Source organism: Myotis nattereri (genome assembly GCF_964212035.1).
Source record: "Myotis nattereri genome assembly, chromosome: 15".
Classification (NCBI taxonomy): domain Eukaryota; kingdom Metazoa; phylum Chordata; class Mammalia; order Chiroptera; family Vespertilionidae; genus Myotis; species Myotis nattereri.
This window is the reverse complement of record NC_138090.1, coordinates 7,390,197-7,412,188: the sequence shown is the minus strand read 5'-3', so window position 1 is coordinate 7,412,188 and position 21,992 is coordinate 7,390,197. Positions and strand designations below refer to the sequence as shown.

The 21,992-nt window shown below is 47.3% G+C and overlaps 2 protein-coding genes across 3 annotated transcripts in view; one reads left to right on the top strand and one right to left on the bottom strand.

Moving 5' to 3' along the window:
* The window catches only part of CSNK2A2 (casein kinase 2 alpha 2), a 35,369-nt gene extending 19,262 nt beyond the window's left edge, over positions 1 to 16,107 (top strand). The window contains exons 5-12 of one of the 2 annotated variants that reach the window (XM_081107950.1): positions 148 to 207; positions 5,304 to 5,387; positions 6,158 to 6,268; positions 6,719 to 6,820; positions 7,337 to 7,437; positions 8,236 to 8,384; positions 10,058 to 10,151; positions 15,685 to 16,107. In XM_081107950.1, coding sequence (XP_080964076.1) covers positions 148 to 207; positions 5,304 to 5,387; positions 6,158 to 6,268; positions 6,719 to 6,820; positions 7,337 to 7,437; positions 8,236 to 8,384; positions 10,058 to 10,134 — 684 coding nt within the window. In that variant the 3' untranslated portion in view covers positions 10,135 to 10,151; positions 15,685 to 16,107. Of the gene's footprint in view, positions 1 to 147; positions 208 to 5,303; positions 5,388 to 6,157; positions 6,269 to 6,718; positions 6,821 to 7,336; positions 7,438 to 8,235; positions 8,385 to 10,057; positions 10,881 to 15,684 lie in introns of those variants that run through there. The other variant, XM_081107949.1, reaches the window with a different exon arrangement.
* NLRC5 (NLR family CARD domain containing 5) overlaps positions 1 to 21,992 on the bottom strand; it is a 940,085-nt gene that overhangs the window by 199,809 nt on the left and 718,284 nt on the right. The window lies entirely within an intron of this gene.

The window sequence follows — 21,992 nt, the reverse complement described above, 5'->3', positions numbered from 1 at the left end:
TGTCCCCATTTGTTGCAGGTCAGGGAGTAAAACGTTCTGGGATTCTTTAGTGACTCATGCTTAAAGTTGACAGAGAATAATGACCAACATTTGGATGACAAGATGTAATGATACTAACGTAACTTTGTTTTCTGAAATCTGTTTCAGCAACTTTACCAGATCCTGACAGACTTTGATATCCGGTTTTATATGTATGAACTACTTAAAGTAAGTGGCGTCCGTGGACAGTGAATTCTGTTCAGCCTTATTCATTAAGGGGGGAGTTTTTGAGAGAACAGAGAACGAGCAGGATGTTTCTTGATAGCCAGAGTACTTGGAGGTTTTGTTTGTTTGTTGTTTTGGGGTGTGTTTTTTTCCATGAGGCCTCCATCATGGGATCTTTACGTAGAAAGTTTCCAGTGGAACTGACAGAGAAGGCCAAGGCCAGGGGCATCATAGCGGAGATTAGAGCCTCCGTCTTCAGAGCTCTTATTGCCCCTGGGTTTCCTTTCGCTGCTTAATCAATATTTACTATTGATTTGAGTGCATAAGAAGTCACCCAGACTTAGCAACTTTTGACAGATAGTTTATTATTTCCCATAATTCTGTGGGTTGGCTGGGTGAGTCTTTTGGTCTGGGAAAACTTAACTGGGCCAGTTGGTCAAGGTGGTCTAGGGTGGTCCAGGATGGCCTCGTTCATGTCTGGATGGCAGCTGGAGTAGCTGAGGCCTGGTCCCCCAGGAGGCTAGTCTGGGCCCTTCCCGTGCAGGTCTAGCAGCAAGAGTGTAAGTGCCACGTAAGCACTCTTCTGTGTCATGTTTCTGATTGTTGACCAGAACAAGTCACGTGGCTAAGCCTAGACTCAAAGGGTGGGAAGTGGATCCCACCTCTCGATGGGCGGAGCATTGAGGTCACGTTGTGGAGGGCGTGCATACCAGGCTAGCAGGCATTCCTGGCCATCTCTTTCTTGCCGTCTCTTACAATCCCCTTCTTATATGAGACAACCCAGCCTCTAGCCCTGGCTAGGTAACCTTGACATGCAGGGAGAGTGATGGCTGGACCTTCTAGAAGACTTACTAATCCCAAGACTGAGAATTTCAAGCGTTACTGGTTGATGGAGAAGTGATCTCTTGTAGTTTGTCTAGGTAAACGTTTAGGTAAAGAATTCTAAAAAGGTTTAGGAAATGGAGTGGACCGATGTTTCCTAAGTTTTTTAGTGTCACGGAGCACTAAGAATCTAATGAAAACAGTGAAATCACTCCAAAAGTGCCTGTGTAAGTTTTAGGAGGGGTGAGGATCTCAAATTAAGAACCTCTGAAAGAACATAGAAGTGATGGAGGTGTTGGCGTTATTGAAAAATGCCAAGATGGAGTTTTGATGGAGTTGGGAATCATTGCTTGAACAAAATACCAAGAGTTTGAGATAGGCCAGCACCCCAAAGGTAAGGTTGAAACCTGGCACAGTGGCCCATTGACCAGGTAAGACGTCCAGTGACGCAGGTCTTCACAGCTGCTCACCCGGGCGGCGCCCGGTGTCTGGTGTCCTCTCCGTTTTCCAGAGGCAGCAGCGAGGTGGTAGGGGCGTACTTTCTGCTGATGGGGCATGGAACCCCGGATGAAATTGGGAAAACGTCCTTCATGCTTAGTGGTCAGAAACGACCAGGTTTTAAAACTGAAAGAATTCCCCCAATATCTCCACAGGGAGTCTGACTAGTAAACTTGGCAAAAGAATTAATCCCCTTTGTGAATTTCCTTTCATCGGGCGAATCTCACATCCCAGGTGTGCGTCCTAATTCATCTGGGCAAAGACTAGGCAAGATAACAGAACCAGCACTCACTAGATGTTCTCTCTGGGGGAGGTGGGACAGGGATGGAGAAGAGGCAACATTTAAACGTTGAAAATGTAGAAACAGGTTGAAGGCTGCCATGATTGCTCGTGACTCACGAGTTGCGCAGAGTCGGGTCTGGTTCAGATTCAGGGAGGTCTGTCCTCAGGACCCCGGTCTATCTCAGGGCACAGCCACGGGAGTCTTGCTACAGCTTTGCTTTAAAACAGAACAAAAGAGAAAATCAAATTGAAGTAGAACCTACATAAGCGAAGTGCCTAAATCTTAAGTGTACAGTTTTTTTGGATTTCACCTAAGTGAAACCTTTACCCAAATCTACACAGAGCTATGCTATCCAGAATAGTAGCTTCTGCCTGCAGGTAGGCATTTAAATTAAGTGAACTTCTTAGCTTTGTTATTCACATTCCACATACCCAGTGGCCTGGTGTGGCTGTGGTTACCGTATTGGACAGTGCGGAGATGGAGTGTTTCTGCATCGCAGGAAGTTCTGTTGCACAGGGCTGGTGGGGAATGGTATGAAAACCCATAAAGGCTCTCTTGTCCCCCTTCTGTTCAGTGTCCCCTTCGCTGAAGATTGTAGTCTGACCTCTACCACTATAGTTTAGTTTTTATTTTTATTTTTAGTTATTTTTCAAGAGAGAGAGGAGGGGGGGGTTAAAATCAATTTTTGTTGTTCCACCTATTTATGCATTCATTGATTGATTCTTGTGTGCCCTGACCGGGGACAGAGCCCACAACCTTGCTGTATTGGGATGATGCTTTAACCAAGTGAGCTACCTTTCCAGGGCAATCACCACCGTTTAGTTTTGCCTGTTTCTGACCTTCATATAAAAAGCATCGGACACTGTAGCCTCTTTTGTGTCTAGGGAAAGGGAAAGGGTTTATACCTGGATGCTGGTGCGAAGGACCATTCCCTGGCTTCTGGCCTCCCTCCCACACAAGGATGCCTGGTACAGTGCCCTTGCTAGCCTAGGCCAGTGGTTCTCAGTCAGGTCCGCTTTGTACCCAGGTCATTTGGCAGTCTGGAACTGTCTTTGGTTTTCACAGTTGGAGGGGTGCTATTGTAACCTGGTATGTAGTGGGGATTCTGCCTGACATCCTACAGTGTGTGGGGCAGCTCCCCACAACAAAGAATTGTCTGGTCCAAAATGTCAGCAGTACCAAGGTTGAGAAACCCTCATCTTGTCCCATGGAAAACGCCAAGAGCCCTCAGTGCCAAGCAGAGTAGGCACCCTGAGATGCTGGGTTGCTGTCACTGTCACTCACGGAGGATATTATGGGACTCAGGCAGGCTTCAGGTGCTTTTTAAGACGAGCTAAAGGGCCTACTATTGAAATTCATGAAAATAGTTATATTGTGTAGAATAGGGAGGTTCAGGAGCAAAAACTTTTTTTTTTTTTTTAGTTGCTTAAACATTTGTATTTTTATTGAATTTTTAAAAGATTTCTGCCCAGTTACGACAAATAGGAAACCGCATTTACAATTCACAAACTGTGGCATGAAAAATAACACACATCCCATCACCCATCAGGAATGACACCAAGCCCTTTCCATTTTTCCAGTCATAAGAGTCCATCACGCAAGTGTCAGATATGAGCACTGTCATTTTTTTCTTGGAAGGGGAAGAACATTAATCTTGGCAGCACTTTTTTTTTCTTTCCTTTTTTAAATTTAAAACAAAAACAACCCTCCTCTTCTTGGCGGGGCCTGGGTGTGGCCCCAGTCCCCGTAATGTATGGAGGCAGCAGGTAGGGGCTCCTGCCCCCTTGGCAGCATGTCTCCGGTGCCAATGGCTTCCAGTCCGCCGGTTCTATCCTCAAGCGCCAGGACACGGGGAAACTAACTAAATAAATAAAACAAGAACAGCCCAAATAAAAAAATGGATGAAAGATTTGAGTCAACATTTGTCCAAAGAAGATAAAGGCTGACAAGCACAAGGAAAGATGTTCAACTTGATCACTCATGAGGGTAATACAAATCAAAACTGCAGTGAGATACCACTGCAGACCTACTAGAACGGCCATAAGCAAAAAGGTGGACAAGGACAAGTGTGGGAAGGATGTAGAGGAACTGGAACCCTCACGCGTTGCTGATGGGGATGCGATGTAAAATGGTGCGGCTACTTTGGAAAACAACTGGGGCAGATTTGTTGAAAGGTTAATGTAAAACCTACATGCCATCCGGCACTTCCACCAAGAGAAATGAAAGCTCGTGTCACCTCAAAGACTTGTACATGAACTTAAGCAGCGAATTCTTAAGAGCCAAAAAGTGGGAACCACCCCACTGTCCACCAGCTGGTACAGTCACACAGTGGAATACTGCTCAGCCAGAAGAAAAGCAATATGGGTGACTCTCAGAAACATCTGAGTGAATGAAGATGGAGTACTGTTCATTGTATTGTTGTATGAATGTCTAAAGGGCAGATAGATCATAGCAACAGATAGCAGGTTAGTGGTTGGGAACAGAGCATGGGAGGAGGAGTAGAGGGCAGAGGGGCGTGGGGATTGAGTGAAGGCCAGCTTGAGAGGAATGGAAAGGGGGAGAGAGAGAGAAACATCAATGATGAGAGAATCATTGATCAGCTGCCTCCTGCACACCCCCACTGGGGATCATGCCCGCAACCTGGGCATGTACCCTGACGGGGAATCAAACCATGACCTTCTGATTCATAGGTTGACTCTCAACCACTGAGCCACACCTGCCGGGCTATAATCATAATTCTTAAAGACCAACTGGCTCAGGGATTGCTTTTTAGGGTAATACTAATATTAGAATGTGTGTTAACCTAGAAAACCCCCATAAGACACCTAAAAAACAAGCCACGCTGAAATATATATTTGGGTGTCGTGCTTCATGTCCACGTGGACTCCTGCGTGTCATTGAACCTCTATGAGAGGTGACTCCGGTGAGGTTCCCAGGTCTGATTTTAAACACATAAAATCAGAACAGATTAATGTATGATTTCTAAACCCAGGTGGCTAGCTGCAAGTAGGAGAGGAGTTTTTGTATGTTTGTTTGTTAATCCTCACCCGAGGATATTTTTCCCATTGATTTTTAGTGTGGTGGGGAAGGGGGCGGGGGTGGAGGGAGGGGGAGAGAGAGAGAGAGAGAGAGAGAGAGAGAGAGAGAGACATGGAACCTGCAATCCAGGTACATGCAGGAATTGAACCTTTGACCCTTCAATGCACAGGTTGATACTCTTACCACTGAGTCAGACTGGCCAGGGCTCATTTCCCCCATTTTAAGAAACTGCCATCAAAGCCTTGATGTCGCCTCCTTAGCCCTCTCCCAGCTGCCAGCGTGGTTTGCAGAGAGCAAGGGCTGCCTCCTGAGGCCTGTTTCTTCTCTTTTGTTACAGACAGTAAGCTGCCCCTGGGGAGACTATCCAAGTCAAGCTGTCAAGCAAATGCGAATATGATTGCCATGTGGGGGTGGTAGAGGGTTTGCTTACCTTTCTCTGTGCTTTCTTACCTAATAGGCTCTGGATTACTGCCACAGCAAGGGAATCATGCACAGGGATGTGAAACCTCACAATGTCATGATAGATCACCAACAGAAAAAGGTACCATACCAGCTAGGCAGCCGCCAGCCTTCCATTGGAAGGTGTAGCCCAACCCCTGGCCAGGACTTAGGTGGTTTCTGGAGACCCGTGCTATTGGCAGACTGGTGATACTGTTATTTCCCAGCCTCCCGGTGCGGGTTCCTACTCGCATACGTGTAGTACACAAGGAACGTAGCCGAGCCTGACTGTACTCACTTGTTTATTGTCGTCATGGTTTTCTAGGGAGCCTCAAGAAAGAAACCGCTGCTGATGGTTTCTGCTGCTTAACGAACCCTCAGACCAATCTGCCTGCCTTAGAAATATAATCGATCCCTCTTAGTTTCAATGCCCAATGCTGGTCGTCCCTGATTGTTGAATAAATGAATCACCTAGTAGATAATGAGAGGCTAGAGCAATGCCTCAATCCTGGAATGGGGCGTGTACCCCCACCCTTGCTGTTACAACTACAGCTTATAATGAAAGCTGTTGATGATGGGGCATGTACTACACATACAGGTTGTATGGAGCCAGAGAGAAGCTTAAGCTCTATTGATCTCAAGAGAATAAGCCAGGATAATTTAAATATTAAAAAAGAAAAAGCAAATACGATTCTGAGTGCCATTCAGAAATGACCTCGTATGCAGTTACTGAAAGTACAATTTTTTTGTCAGTGCACTTGCTGACATTTTTTCATACGGCCAAATAATTACCATTTCCTGTGGTGTGGCCCTGTTCTCAGGCACAGGCATCTAGAAACGCTCCTTTCACATGTATTTCTGTCGTATTTGTAGCTGCGACTGATAGACTGGGGTCTGGCAGAGTTCTACCATCCTGCTCAGGAGTACAATGTCCGCGTGGCCTCCAGGTACTTCAAGGGACCAGAGCTCCTTGTGGACTACCAGGTAAAGTGGTTAGCGGAGTGCCGCTGGGCTCTTTTTGTGTTTCCATAAGGGCTTTTCCTTTTTCCTGTTTTGTTTTGGTTTTTTGTTGTTATTGTTTAAAATATATTTTGATTGATTTCAGAGAGGAAGGAGAGGGAGAGAGAGATAGAAACATCAATGATGACAGAGTCATTGATTGGCTGCCTCCTGCAAGCCTCCTATTGGGGATTGAGCCTGCAACCCAGGCATGTGCCTTGACAGGGAATCAAACCGTGACCTCCTGGTTCATAGGCTCAACCACTGAACCACCCGGCCGGGCTTCTTGGTTTTTATTGAGTCAGTTTGGATACATTCAAAGCCTGGTCTTTGTTCCATCCCAGAATGATCATTGCTGATTTTCTGCAGCTACCTCTTTTTTTGGCTCAGGAAAATGGAGCACCTGTGACTGACTGCTTGTCCTTATTTCCTCAGATGTATGATTATAGCTTGGACATGTGGAGTTTGGGCTGTATGTTAGCGAGCATGATCTTTCGAAAGGAACCCTTCTTCCACGGACAGGACAACTATGACCAGGTGAGTGACACCATCTGGCTCATATCCACTTGGGGGCAGATGCCAAGAAAGTGGCATCCCTTGATAGGGTGCTGTCCTTGAGCCACTGGTTCGCTCTCAGTGTCCTCATACACGCTTTTCTTCAGGGTGAAAGAGTTCACAAAATTTGCCTGCGGTTACCAGGTCTCCAAAGATAGATGACGCTTATCTTATGCCCAACTTCAAAGTGAGCCTGTGCAGTCAGGCACCTCCTTACCTAATAAAACTAGATTCTAGTCACTAAATTTGATGTCCTAGGAATCGTCAGCTTCTAGATGATTCCTGTAGTAAGTTGCCTTATCCTTTCAAAGGCATGTTGGAAATCTGCATTCATGTGTGTTCGTGTCCTTGGGTCTGCTGCCCGTCTGCCCGGGCTTGGGTCTGTACCTGGTCCCTGGGGAAGTCGTGGGTGGAAAGTCTGGTTCCCTGCCACAGCGTCCTCACGGGCGTGCAGGGAGTTCTGTGTGCGGTGATTTGGTCAGTTTGTTTGTGTTTCAGCTTGTTCGCATTGCCAAGGTCCTGGGGACAGATGAACTGTATGGGTATCTGAAGAAGTATCACATAGACCTAGACCCGCACTTCAACGATATCCTGGGACAGTAAGTAAGAGGGAGAGGAGGGGAGGGGTGTTAACTCACCCCCTGCAGGAGGGGAAAGGTTGGCGAAATCACTGTCCAAAGCTCTTCCCCTTTCTAATTGTATCAAAATCAAGTAGCCTTCTACTACCCCCCCCCCCCCGCCCCCCGTGCATTTCTTAACTTATTTTGAGATATTTGGGCATTGTTTACAGGTGTCTTCTAATAGTTTTACTTTTCTAAGAGATCGCCTGCTTATCAATAGAAAATTATAATGTTACAGAAAAAGAGCTTTCTGGCTTAACATCTGCTTATTTTAATGGAAAAATCTTAGAAATTTGTGATTCTTTGAATAAGAAACCATTTCTTTTGTTCTCTGTAATGGATTATTTATAAGGTAATTTTAAAGCCTATTTTCAGATAGAGTTGAAAATGTGTTGAAATTTTTCAAATAGTATTTTATGAAACCCATGTTTCTAAGGCCAGCAGCTCTAAATATAATGACTGAGTAATAACAATTTTTCAGTCACCTCTGTGCCTTGCCCAGAATTAACTAAAGCCATCTAAATCTTTTACATCCGAATCAGATGTAAACGTCTTAATTAGTTCATCAGTCATGGAGCACTGTTTTGTTTTTGAGGATCAGACAGATGTTAGCAAGTGCACTGGCTGGGATCATAGCTGTAGGGGTGGGGCAGGTAGCCAGAATGAGATTTAAGGAGCTTGTAACGAGTGCCGTACTCTCTGTTGGTTTTGGCCCCACTACATAAGGATCTTGTTGAACTTTGTTTCAGAACGCTAATGCTCCCCTTTTCTTCACAGACATTCACGGAAACGCTGGGAAAACTTTATACATAGCGAGAACAGACACCTCGTCAGCCCCGAGGCCCTAGATCTTCTGGACAAACTTCTGCGATATGACCATCAGCAGAGACTGACTGCCAAAGAGGCCATGGAGCACCCGTACTTCTGTGAGTCTCCAGGCGCTTTGCAGAGGCCCCTTTTTTAAAGGAAAAGTTCTTGCACCCTTTATCTTTGAGGCTGGTCAAGGGAATTCTAGGTATTTGAATTAATGCCATTGGAATTCGGCCTCATTAGTTCTAGACCATTGAGACAACTTGGCAGGTCTGCTTCTTGATCCCGGAGGTATTTGCTCGTAGCTCCCTTGAGTCTGGTCTGTTAGACCAGCGGTCTCCAACTGGTGGTCCGCGAGGTCCAAAAGGTTGGCAACCGCTGTGTTAGACCCTTCCCAGTGGCTGAGTTGGTAGATCACAAGTTTTCAAATATATACTTTTTTCTTGGAAACTAATCAAAGATATCACACACACACCCCCAGCACACACAGAAAAACAAGTAATTAGTTGAAAGTAATGTAACTGTTAGTATATTTTAAAGGAAATAAGTTAAATAAGTAAAAAGAATTTGCAGAAAGGAAAGCAGGTATGAAAAGATGTCACTAAAATTCTATCTGAATTATTAAGAGGCTGTGTATAAATTCCATTTATGTGGTTGCTTGTTGTTCTGCATCCGTGCAGTTCTCTGCACTGATAAGGCACGTCTCACACTTTATTCTCAGCAGTGTGGGGTGGTTTAAGCCAGTCAGAGGAGACAGAATAAGGGAGGTTAAGCTACCTGTCACAATTCACTGTGTGAGTCGACCAACACTTTCAGCCTGTTGCTTGACTAATTGCCATCTTTCCTTCTTTTTCCCCTCTGCAATTAACTGAAACTTCCCTGAAGTTGACATCGCTCTTTGGTCTTGGAACCTATTGGCCCATAAGTATTAGAAGGTAGCAGATTTGAAAGGTCTCACCCGTCAGTGGTCCAGGGCACAGAAATCTATTTCTACCCTTTGAGTTGATGGAAGTCAGAGCACTGATGTTTACAATATGTAATTCACCATCTGTCTACTTTTCTGAATACTCATGCTTCTATTTAAAAAAAATTTTTTTAGCTACTATTGCTTAAAATGGTTAGGTCATCTAAGTGTGTGTGTGTGTGTGTGTGTGTATTATTTTTAAATTTTTTATTATTTTTTTTAAATATATTTTTATTGATTTCAGAGAGGAAGGGAGAGGGAGAGAGAGATAGAAACATCAATGATGAGAGAGAATCATTGGTTGGCTGCCTCCCGCACACCCCACACAGGGGATCCAGCCTGCAACCCGGGCATGTGCCCTGACTGGGAATCGAACGGTGACTTCCTGGTTCATAGGTCGACATGAACCACGGAGCCATACCAACTGGGCAAAATGGTTAGGTCTTCTAATGGCTCTTTTTATTCACCCTTTTCTCTGAAGTGCCTATTATTGTGCATGCATTGAAGAAATTGGGGGTTGGGTATGATACTAGTATTCAAGGAAAATAGCACATAAGAAAGTGAGTAGAAATTTGAGCAGTGGGAGATGTCTGTGCCGCTCTTTGTGAGTCTGAGTCATTGAACTTGACTCTGAGGAAGTATGAGTGCTCACCCTGATCATTTTTCAGTACCTGGTTCTTCTATAACCATATGCTGCCATGTCCCCCGCCCTCCTGGTCCTGCCTTTCCCGGCAGTGTGTCCTCTGGCTCACTGTGGAAGGCGGGGCTCGGTGTGATGTCCCTCCCCCCCGCCCAGCCTTGCTGACCTGGCACTTTGCCTTGCAGACCCCGTGGTGAAGGAGCAGTCCCAGCCCTGTGCGGACAACGCTGTACTTTCCAGTGGTCTCACGGCGGCCCGATGAAGACTGGAAAGCGACGGGTAATGCGGCATTGATGCTTGCCAATAAAACCAACCAACACAACACAAACCTTGAAGGAAAACTCCAGTGTGACACAAAGAAATTCTAGTCATTCCTTCTAAACGCAAAGAAGAGTAAAGGCCTAAAAGTCTGTCAAAAAGAAAGAAAGTCCCCAGTCCTAGTCTCCAGGGCGCCGACGCTCCGGCAGCGAGCGGGACGCTGCCCCTAGTTCAGGACCTGAGGGGCCTCTCCCCGTGGAATGCACGGGAGACGGGAGACTCGGAGTCGTACGCTCACCTGTGTTTCACAGGAGACCCCCGCTCTGAATATCTGACTTCCTGTCTATTCCACTGTGGTCTGGGTTTCCTCGGGTGAGATTCAGGCTCAAGTTTTAGCCACACGTCAGCAGCCTGTACTGACACACCAGCCTCACTTACGAACAGGAGATATTAAAACGGCGACAGTATTTTTTTTTAACTCTTTTACAAATTCATGTTTTATGTATTTTTTTATGACATGAGCTCTCTAGGAAATGTACCTCAGCCCTGCAGTTTCCTCTAAGCCTATTAATTTGGGAGCAAACTGCAGTCACTCTCATGAGTTCCCTTGGGTGTCAGCAGACGTCACTTTAAACCCTGTGATGCCACGAACAGGTCCATCGTCTCTTCAGAAGTTAGATGCTAAGTGCATAACTTGGAGCTCACTATAACCTTTGTTGATTTGCCTAACCATAAAATCTTGTTGCTATTTTTTTTTGTGTAGCTTTTTTTTTTTTTTTTTGCAGCCTTGTAAGGAAGCCTCACCATTTCCCAGCACATCCCTGTGTGTGCACCTATTTTAACGCATCTCTGAAACAAAGATGTTTTGTTCACAACCATAACTAAAGCTGGGAGGTCGGTCTTTAGACAGGTCAGGGGGGAGAGGGAGGAAAAAGGTTCTATGAGAATTTATTCAGGAATGACCTATTGGGCGAAGAAAAAAAAATATATCCCCATCCCACCCCCTTTTTGCCTCTTTTTATCCCCATGAGAAGTAATTCCCCGCTGTAATCAGGGTACTCTGCATTTCTAAGCTCTGATGGGTAATACGTGAATGTGATGGCAATGACAAACAAGTCCCTCTCGCCTGCAGGTACGTGGGCAGGGCCACCCACAGCCCAGGCGGCGAGGGTCTTGGGGGAGGAAGTGGAGTTCCCAGAGTGAGTAGCAAAGCCTGGGATCCATGTGCCAGCCTTCACGTTAGCAAAGGAAGCTAGATTTTGTTTTAAAAAGTAAAAATAGTGCTGATTTCATTTGGGGGACTTGACATTAACTTGATTTGCAAGCAGTCCCCGCCCCCCAGCTGCAGAGCCGCGCCACAGCTATGGGGACTCGCACAGCTAGGCTGGAGCTCGAGGGGTCTGCCACCACGTCACATTAGGGTTTCTTTATTAACTATTTAATAATGCCATACGTTTTTATAAGGGTAGATTGTTTGTTTGAAAGCATCTGTTTACATTCCATATTCCAATAAAATCATATTGGTATTGGTAGCAGGTCCTATCTCTAAATGTAGATTTCTATTTTTGTCATTTGGTTGGTGGGAACTTGAAATACAAATAAAACTCTTATTTATAGAGTTGAGCTTACAGATTAAAAAATAAGATCCCAAAGCCAGGAAATGAATCCCGCTAAGGTTCTCCTACATATACTCCCTGCCTGCATTGCACATTCTGTGTATTAATGTCTGCATTTGTTCTGTCTGGAAATGAAAGACAAGGCACGAGCTCTTGGCTGAACCTCGATCACCGTGTCAGGCAGGAAAACTCTGGGATTGTCAGAAGCCTTCTCACGTGCCCTCTGAGGCAACACGGAGCTGTTTATTATCAGGGAGATGTGCCACTGTGTGTCTTTCCCGCCCCGCCCCGCCCCTCCGTCCCCACGCCCTCCTCCCACACCTTTGAGTTGCCTGTCACCCAGGCCGGGAGCCCAGAAGAGGGCTTGGTGAGGTAGTGACCAGCGGGGCCCCAGAGGCAGGACAGCACCGGGAGCAGAGCCGGCGGGCCCCTTGTTCGCTCTCCTTTGCTCGTGACTCGGTCGGTGCAGACGCTCACCGGCCTGCCCTGGCTCTGCAGCCGCCGCTTGGACAGGAGCAGCGCTGCTTTTATGCAGTTTCCTTGGCTCCCACCTGTCCTTTACCTGTCTTCATGCCTTAGACATGCGGCAGAACGGAGTTTAAATCGCCCACTCCTTTCTCGTCTGGCCTCGACCAGCTTGCTGGCTGCTGCCACTATAGGGTGTTTTATTCCCTAAACAAGTGAGTCCAGTCCAGACCTTTTCTCTTAACCTATGCCCAAACCATGGTGTGTCCACATGGACCTGGCTCCGCTGGTATTTGAGAGCATGTCCCCGGGTTAGGAGGTGGTCTTGGAGAGTTCTGAGAAAGAGGGGTGAGTGTGCGTGTGTGCGCGTGTGTGTGTGAGAGTGTCTGATATTTAGACTAAGCTATGGTAGATCTACCCACCCCCTATCCTTTTCAGTTAGCTATATTTCTTAATTCATCTCAGTAATTTTCATTTGATATTTTGTTTGCTTCATTACCTTATAACAGGTTAAAAGTGCCTATGATAAGGACTTATTATTTCCTAAAGAAAAGCAAAAACAGTGGGGAACAGGGTAGTGTTACAGTGTCATCTCAGGTACTGCCTGTGTTTAAGAACATAGACGTGGTGCGGTGAGGAGAATGGCTCCTGTGCCGTGTCCAGGCGGGTATCACAGCCTGGCCCCCGCGAGCAGGGCTGCAGGGGTTCCTCCAGCTGAGGCGGCCGCGGGGAGGGCAGAACTGCCGCTCGATCTTTTCACCTGTGGTTTACTTGCAGTTCACTCTCCCCTGGGTCGTATCAGCCGGCCTGCTCCTGTCGCCTCCCGTCCCCTCCCGTCCCCGTGGCAGGGGGCTGGGCGGGAGCAGCCATCACATGTATAGTGCAGACCAAGCATTCGTGGGCCCTCTCACAGTGAGGCTCGTGCCGAGGCCAGCTCTGTGGGCACTTAACCGGTACTCACTCGCCGGGTCTCCTGACAGACCCTCCAGCACGTCGGTACTCACGAGGCTCAAAGCAGATGTTCTCCCTTGCAAAGAGGAAGGTGCTCAGACGGATTCATTAGAGGAGACAGCAGAGCTGGGAATCCTTGGGGCTGGGAGAGGCCGGGCCAGCCGGCTGTGAATGGAGAAGCTGAACCAATAACAGTTGAAAGAGAGAATGTGACTTCCGAGGGGAGAGGACCTGGGGGCACAAAGGTCATGTTCTGGGTGCGCCCTGAGGCGGGCACTCCCCCTGGATTGGTGCCAGTGGGACCACAAGGTGCTCTCCAGGCAGATGCTGAGTCTCAGCGAGCTGGCGGCGGGGGCTCAGCCTGGGTCTACTCAGGGAAAGGACAGGTTCTCCCAGGTGCTGCGTGGCTGAGGATGGGAGCAAAATTACTTTGGAACACAAGCAACAACTGGAGGAGTTTTTGTATATGCACTGAAGTGGATCTAAGAGCCCAGTTAATATTTCCTTTAATGCCAGGTCAGAGGAAATGGTTTGTTTAGAAACCTGCATTACGACATGAGCACCCACGGGGAAAGCAAACTCCCCTCCTACCACTGAACAGGAGTGGGTAACAACCTGGCGAAGTCACGGAGATAGAAACCCTTTTGAAAGCAAAAGCAGGGTCCACGTGAGCACACAGGAAGCCAAAGTTTGTCAGCGAGCTGAACTCTAAGACGGGACCGGGGAGGGGAGGTGGTGGGGAAACACCAGCTGAGAAAAGCAGCGATGGCATGTGCTTCTGAGCTACATGGATGTGTTGATGAACAGCCCCACGCAGGCCGTGAGGTGAGGCGGTGGGGCTGTGCAGGTGGGCGGACTTTTGTGTGGAGACTCAACAATGTGCTACAAATGTGATACTTAATTCCTGAACTACATGTATTGAGGATTGTTTTTAAAAAACCAACTTTCATTGACTCAATAAATTAACCGTTTTTTCACTTGCTGGCTTTTCGTGCTGTGAATGGTGACTGAGAGGTGGGGACAGAAACTTGGCACCCCGTGCAAAGCTTGGGTAAATCAAGACCCCTGGAGCCGACTCGCCTTCCGTTTGCCAAAAAGCAGCGCCGCCTGGCGGCGATCCTTACAGATGACCGCGTCAGACACAGTGGTGGGTGGCCCCCTCGGTGCAGCACTGGATGCTGATGCACAATTTCTGTGCTGCTGCCCTTAGCGGGAAGAAAAACGCCCTGGGAAGTCCTGTTTTGCCTAAATAAAGATGTTGGTCACCCGCCTTCCCCAGAGGGCGACAAGCCCCTGCTCTACGGACCTTAAGCTTGTGTGTCCTGTCTCGGGGGAGAGGAGGGTAACCCTGGAACTGCAGGGAAGTTTGTGGTGGTTGCAGTCATCCGCTCGGTGTGAAGACAGCAGGAGGCGTGTCGGCGAGGGGGCCTATTGCTGGCTCTTGGTTCTTGCTTCTGAACTGCACCCCTCAGACACCTGCTTCTTGGGGCTGGCCTGTTTTCTCCCACAACTTGAGCCTTGGTGGCAGTGCTCTGCGTTTAGGAACGTCTCCCCACCCCGTTCCTTGCAGCCCTCGCGGGCGTGTGCTGCTGTTTGGCAGATGGTGGTGTCTTTAATTAATGTTCTTTTTCTCCCCGGCTGGTCCCTCTGTGGAGTTGGATGCTTGGAAATCAGTTTCTGAAGCGCTGAAAGGCAAACTCATTTCTTAGCCGTACGCACCACGTGGCCTCTCAAATACTGAGCAGTAGAGAGAGCTCTTTTCCCCAAGAGTTCACGGACCGATGTTCCTGTGGCCGCCCAGGTGCGCAGTCCTTCCCCTCGGGGCTGAGGTACCGCTCTGAGACTCAGAATTCTGCTGGCATCTCGCCTCCCACCCCACTGCGCTGGACATGGGAGGAGGAACGGTGTTCAGGCCACGCTTTCAGAGAGGAAATACAGGGCGGGCAAAAGCAGGCTTGCAGTTGTGAGCACACTGCCATTGTGCCATTCTTCTGAGTTGATGAAACTTGTAATAATCGTAACCTGCACGACTTTTTCCATACGAACAGCTGTAAACCTACTTTGCTCACCCCTGTATGAGCCAGTTCCCCGTTTTAGTGGACTTGGCCCTTTCTCTGTCATACAGAGAAATGCAGTCATGTAACTCTTAGTCCCACGCTGTCTTCAGTGACGTGGATCAGATCTGATGGGGCTCCAGAGGTGGCCTGTGCAACCGGACCTGAGAGGAGAGGAAGAGACTTGGTCACCCCCGTGGTGTCCAGAACCTTCCCCTTGCTCTCACACAAGGCCGTGCAAAGGCTGCCTGCCTCTTGATGGTGATCAGAAGAGCAGGTTTGGGAAGGGTACCACTCCAAACCCGATTTCATGGTCCCCCTAGGTTTCCCGCAAAGTGGCACAGGAAAGGCAGGCTTGCACACACTGCGCGGCCCCTCCAGGAGGAAGCCACGGACAGGGGAGGCCTGTCCTCACTCCCGGTCACATTGATTAATGCGTCTTTCCCCTCCTCCCATCTCTTTCCCCAGGTCTGTGGCGGTTCCTCTCACTTTTCCATAAGCAGAACAAGAACCAAATCAAACGTCTTAACGAGTGTAGAGAGATCACGTGCCGTGAGCAGACACAAACGGTGGCGGGTTTGGCGAGCACGAACTAGACCAACTGAAGGGCAGCCCACCACCGTATATCAAACCTCACTTCCGAATGTAAAAGGTTCCCACGCCTTTGGCTTCCGGTTGACTTCCTCCTGACCCAGAAAGCATGGGAAATGTGAAGGGTATGCAAAATGGTTGTTGGTTACTGTTGCTCCCCCGCGCCCCTGGACGCGTCCCGTGGCCGCCTGGTTTCCAGCAGACCACAGACTCCGCAGCGGGGGCGCGGGGGCTTATATGGCATGATGGGCAGTTACATATTATAATTTTAAAAGTATATATTATTGAATAAAAGGTTTTAAAAGAAATGTATGGAGAGTTTTCAGTATGGAAGGGGCCATTCACGGAGACCCATGGCCAGACGGCTGAGTGACACAGAAGAGCATCAGTGGCAGGCTCTGGCCAGAGCACAGGGGGGGAGTCCCAGAGGTGGAGAGGCAGGAGCTCAGGATGCTCTCTCCAGAGACGGGAAGTCGAGGAGGGGTGCTGAGCTCCCCCTGGGAAAGAGGCAGCGGATTCAAGGAGACTTGAGAGCCCAGAAAGCCAGGCTTTGCCTCCAACACGCATTTGGCCTCCCTCGACTGGTCCTTGCAAAGCAAGGACCGTGATGTAGGCGTGCCACTTCCAGTGAAGTCAGGAAGGTGCCTTAGCCCCTTGGCGTTCCCTGTGCTCCTGTCTCCGTATTTATCCCACCTCCCAATCCTGTTCCCTCTCCCCAAGCCCCCTTCTAAAAGAGCATCTTACCTTGGAGGATGGAGGCCGCTGTCCTGAGGCAGGGCAGGGCCCGGGCTCTCAGGTCCCCATCCCGGGGCTGTTTCTGGTCGCATCAATAGGATGGTGTGGAAGCACTGGCTGTATTTATCCAGGAACAAACTCAACCCATTTTACAAACGAGCCTTCCCTGGCGCCCTCAGTCCTCCCCTCCTAGGACAGCTGTGTCACTGCCTGGTGTCTGGCGGTGGCCTGTGCCCTCCCACTGCCTATAGAGAGCAGAAGCGACAGGCAGACCCCAATGCCCAGGCGGCTGGGTGCCCCCCACCCCGTTCTCCACAAAGGCCACGTGATCCGCACAACATCCTCTGTCCGGACTTTGCTGCTTGCCCAGAACAGGTGACTGACAATCCAGGTGTGGACACTCACAGTTTTTGAAGCAATTATGGGGGGGAAGCAGAGAGGCTCTTCTGCCGTCACCGGGTCAGTGTCCCCTGGGCCAGCTTCTGTCGTATCCGAGCAGTTCCTTGGGTGTGGGAGCTCAAGACCATGCGCTCCCTTGGACACCAGCGAGTGAGGCCGCAGGCCCATCGACCGCGGACTGTGAGGCCCACGGGGCACCAAATGGATGGACTTAATGCTTTCCAGCTCCAAGCGGTCTCTCTCCCGAGGCCCTTTTGGACTTACAGTTCTGCAAATTTCGGTTGGTCTCCCAGGTCTCCGGGACAGCATCTCAAGACCTCCTTGCCATGAGCGTGTCCCTGGAACTCCTGTGGATGTGGTGCTTCGTGTGCGCATGTCTCTACATAGCACGTCACCGCCGTGCTGACCGCGGGGTTGCAGGGCTGCTGCCGGGAGGAAGGGTCTCTTCGGAGCAGATGCACGGTCGTTGGCTTGGGAGTTCTTTAGATGCCACGCAGAACTTGGACTCTAGCTTCGTCCTCCAGTTTCCCTTCTCGGTGTGAACATCTTGTTTTCCAGAAACTTCTCAACCAAGAGAATCTTGTGTTTTGTGGATGTGCTCGATGGGAGAGTGGTTGTAGAAAGAAGGGGAAAGAGGAGGGTTTTTTTGATTTTTTTTTTTTGGTGGTTTTGACCTTGAAAAAAAGGGACAAGGAACCTGCTAACTCAAGAGCAGTCTATTGTCCATCTATGATGTGCTCAGAAATTCAGAACATCAAGTCATGTCTTTCAGTCGTCCTGCTTGTGTCTGGGTTGTTTGAAGTAATACTGAATTTTCTCGATTATCAAAGTAATACATGCTCATGATAAAAACGTCATGTTACAGCGAAGTACCTAACGAAAGCCTCCCCACCCACAGGCACCGGCATACAGAAACGTGGTGACCACGGTGAAGTTTGGCATGTACCTTCCAGTTTGTTTCCTCTGCATTTACTAACATTTCAAAACGACAGTGACTTTTATTTTTACAGAAACGTAATCAGACTCTACATTCTTTTTCTGCAACTTACGTTTTTACTTAATTGTGAATTCCTACTGCGAGCACATATAGACCTACCTCACCCCTTTTCGTGCCTGCCTAGTTTCCCATTATGTGATGTACCACAGCGGAAGCCATTGCTTACTGATAGACTCTTATCAGTACTATTACCAGTCAGTATTGCTGTGATGAACACATTTGCACATACATTTTTTTTACACAGTATGTATGTTTGTGAGATAAACTCTTAGAAAACTTGAACTCCTGTGCCATATGATTTTTTTTTTTTTTTTTTTAAAGAAAGGGCATTGTTATGATTCAGAGAAAGCTGTCTTCCAGCCCTTCTCTCACTGGTGTGGGTTGGAACCGTGATGCCTTTAGTGGTTGGATCTTGTGGGGTGCTGTCAGATTTGGGGCATGGCGCCCAGGGCCTAAGACTTCCCAGGGGCCCACAGAAATGTTTTCCACCCGAAAAAAAACAGTGTTGGCTCTAACATAAGAAAGTTGCAAGATAAAAATAAATGTGATTAAATGTCTTTCCAGTCCTGTGAACTTCATTAATGGTTAGATTCAGTATTTGCTTAAAAAAGTATTTTTCTCATGATAATTAGTGAAGAGTCAGACAATCACAAAATCAAATAATTTGAAAAGCAAATTCTCAAGATCTTTTCAAGGTTACAGAAAAGGGTTATCTTGAATATAGAAAATGGCTGCCTTTGAATGCGTTTGAAATGCTGCGGCGAGGCCTTCAAAAGTAAGCATGCGGAGGGCCGGCCAACTTGTTCAAACACCCCTGGCCTTTGGGGGCTGAGCGGTGGAATGGGTGAGCAACCCTTTGCGGAATTCTCCACAAACTGTGAAAATAATGTGCATTTCAAACGCATTGTGCTAAGAAGCCAGACTCAAAAGTCTGTCTACTGAATGATCCCGTCTATGTTACGTTCTGGAAAAGGCAGAACAGTAGGGATAGAGAACAGACCCACGGTCACCAGGGGTACAGGGGGCGTTGGAGGAGGGGAAAGGGTCTGGTTACGAAGGGATAGCATGGGAGAATTTGGGGGGTGATGGAGCTGTTCTGCATCCTGCACATGGCAATGGTTATATGACTCGGTGCCTTCATCAAAATTACACACCAAAAAGAGTGCATTTTACTGTAAGTTTAAAAATCAATTTTAACCTACCAATAATGTGCAAGGGCCCAACCCAGTCCCATTTGAGCTTCGCTCTCCCAGTCAGAGGAGCCTCATCTGCCCACTGCTGGCTCCTTTACTTGGTGTTGTCAAGGCTGGTGGTGCTGGGGTACAGCCACTGGATTCGGGGGTCCTCCATCTGCCAGCTGAACGCCCCAGCCATCGCTGTTCTCCTCATCCCCATCAGCAAGGAGGGGGAAAGAATAAACTTGGCCTTACAGTATGTATCAAGTCCCATGTCTCAGAGGCCGGGTGCACCGAGTTTATGGGTTTGGATGGACGTGAACAGACGCTGTCCACTGGGTTGTAGCATCTGACCAGGGTTTTTGCGCACTGAATAGGATTCTTATAGTTGCTGGTGTTTTACATAATATCTCAGTTATTAAAGTTGTACATTGAAAAATCTCATTTGTCTTGTGTCTTTGAAATCAATTTACAAATCTTGTTATCACTACAAACTGGGTGGTTTTGTATATAAATATGAACACTGGCTTAATCTTTGATCGATGCTGGATTAATTAAAAACGGAACGGGTTAAACCATAAACGTTGCTCCCACACAATCTAGTTTCCTTAGACATTTCACAGTCACCCACACATTCAATCTGTTTGATGTGCACAAACACTTCCAATAGCTAACATGGAAGACCAAAATTCTGATGCAATCTTCCTAAGCATCCAAACACTAGACCGAAAATGTTAAACATTCATCGTTTACAAATTTAATTACATTTCCTTTGACACTTTTAAATTAAAAAATCACAGAACTAATTTCAAATTCCTTGAAGCATTTCAAATTAAACTGCAAGTATCAGATCCTCTAATACTTTAAGTTATTTTAAATATTTCAAATATCTTTAATAACAAACAAAATGTCACAATAATCAGAAACTTTCCCTCATCTGACATGGATTACTGATATGGGTTTGATTTGCTTGCTGTAATCTCTTGGTGTATTTTGACACCCCACCAAGATGTCATATTCCATCCAAACACAGGGCTGTGGGTTTGTTCATGGTCAGAGATTCTGGGCCGGGCATGGGACTGGATGCTACTTCTGTGATGATTCAACTCGGACTTCAGGCTAACAAACTAAAGCCCTTCTTGTAGTCATGGGATTCTCTAGACCACCCTTACCTTGCACTTCATGCAATTACTTTACCTTTTCTGCAACTTTTAATGGCCTGATGTGTATCAGTTGAGCTTCTGTACCTACTGCCCAGATTGCAATGTTGCTGCCTCTTTAGATTTTGCTCTTTTCATTTATTACTTTTAAAAACTGACTTGTATAATTATTGCAGGAAGCAACTTATTAGCAAGATTTTTCTTGTGTTCTGCCCTTACGCATCTTCATGTTGACGAAGAGAAAACGATCTTGAAGACGTAGTGTTTAATGTGTTTCTTTGAGTGACATCTGTAGTTTTAGGTAATTTCAGTCTACATTACTTTTGAAATGAAGAAAAATGTCAAAGTGCACATTCGGCTCTAGTTCATTCATTCATTCATTCATTCATTCATTTATTTATTGTGTGCCTGTCATGATGGCGGTACTGCATCTGGAAGAAGCATGCCAAAATTAAGTCTACAATAGGAGCAAAACATGTCCACTAAACACTAATTCATGTTCTTTAATCCTTTCATTGAATAATCTTTACTATAGCCAAGGCTTGTGATCACAATAAGCTGTGAACCCTAACAGAAGGAAGAACTGAACACAGTTCATGTGGACACTCACTGAGGATGAGGAGAAGCAAGCACTTTCATCTCTCCCACCAGCTTGCTCACTGATGAGCTGGATATCTGTTCAGGGCACTTAAGCGCGTTTCCCCCTAGGATATTTTGAGAAATTTAATAACAATCAAGGGATAAATTGTTCACTGGCATAAAGTATACAGAGTCCCCAGAAATAATTCAAGAATAACAGTTTCATATAGAATGTTTTGACTTTTTGCTGTAATAAAATCCATATTCCCCCCCGCCCCCCCCCCCCCCCCCGCAACCCAATGTCTGGAAATTCTGGCTCAGTTGTTCACGGGGTTGCTGTGAGGATTAAATGATTTAATAAAGGCTAAGGCGCTTAGTATAGTGCCTGACACATAAATACTCAGTTGATGTTAGCTATTATTAGCTACTAGAGGCCTGGTGCACAAAATTCGTGCACAAGGGGGGTGATCCCTCAGCACAGCCTGTACCCTTTCACAATCTGGGACCCAGATCGGGCCTAAACCGGCAGCCAGACATCCCTCTCGCAATCTGGGACTGCTGGCTCCTAACTGCTCACCTGCCTGCCTGCCTGATCACCCCTAACCACTCTGCCTGCCTGCCTGCTGAATGCCCCTAACCACTCTGCTGGCCTGCCTCATTGCCCCTAACTCCCCTCCCCTGCCGGCCTGATCACTCCTAACTGCTCCCCCCTGCCGGCCTGATCGCCCCTAACCACCTCTGCCTCGGCCCCTGCCACTGTGGCTTTGTTTGGAAGGACGTCCAGATGATGTCTGGAAGATGTTCGGAAGATGTCCAGTCTAATTAGCATATTACCCTTTTATTAGTATAGATTATGAGGAGGAAGTTAGCTGCAAACTCCCTGTCAGCCACCATACCCAGCACAAGCTTGTGCACGGAGATGCTCAGTGAGTGGTCGCCACCATTTCAGATATCTTTCCCATACGAAATACCATAGCTTATTTTATGTCTTTTTTTTTAAACTGTTTTGAGTATTGATTTTTTTTTACAAAAAAAATCCGCTGTTATTCAACTCAACCAACTTGATTTCATTTTGTTTCATTTTATTAAGTTCTGCTTTTATCTGATTGTTCAGGTTTTCTTGTTTGCTAATAATAATAA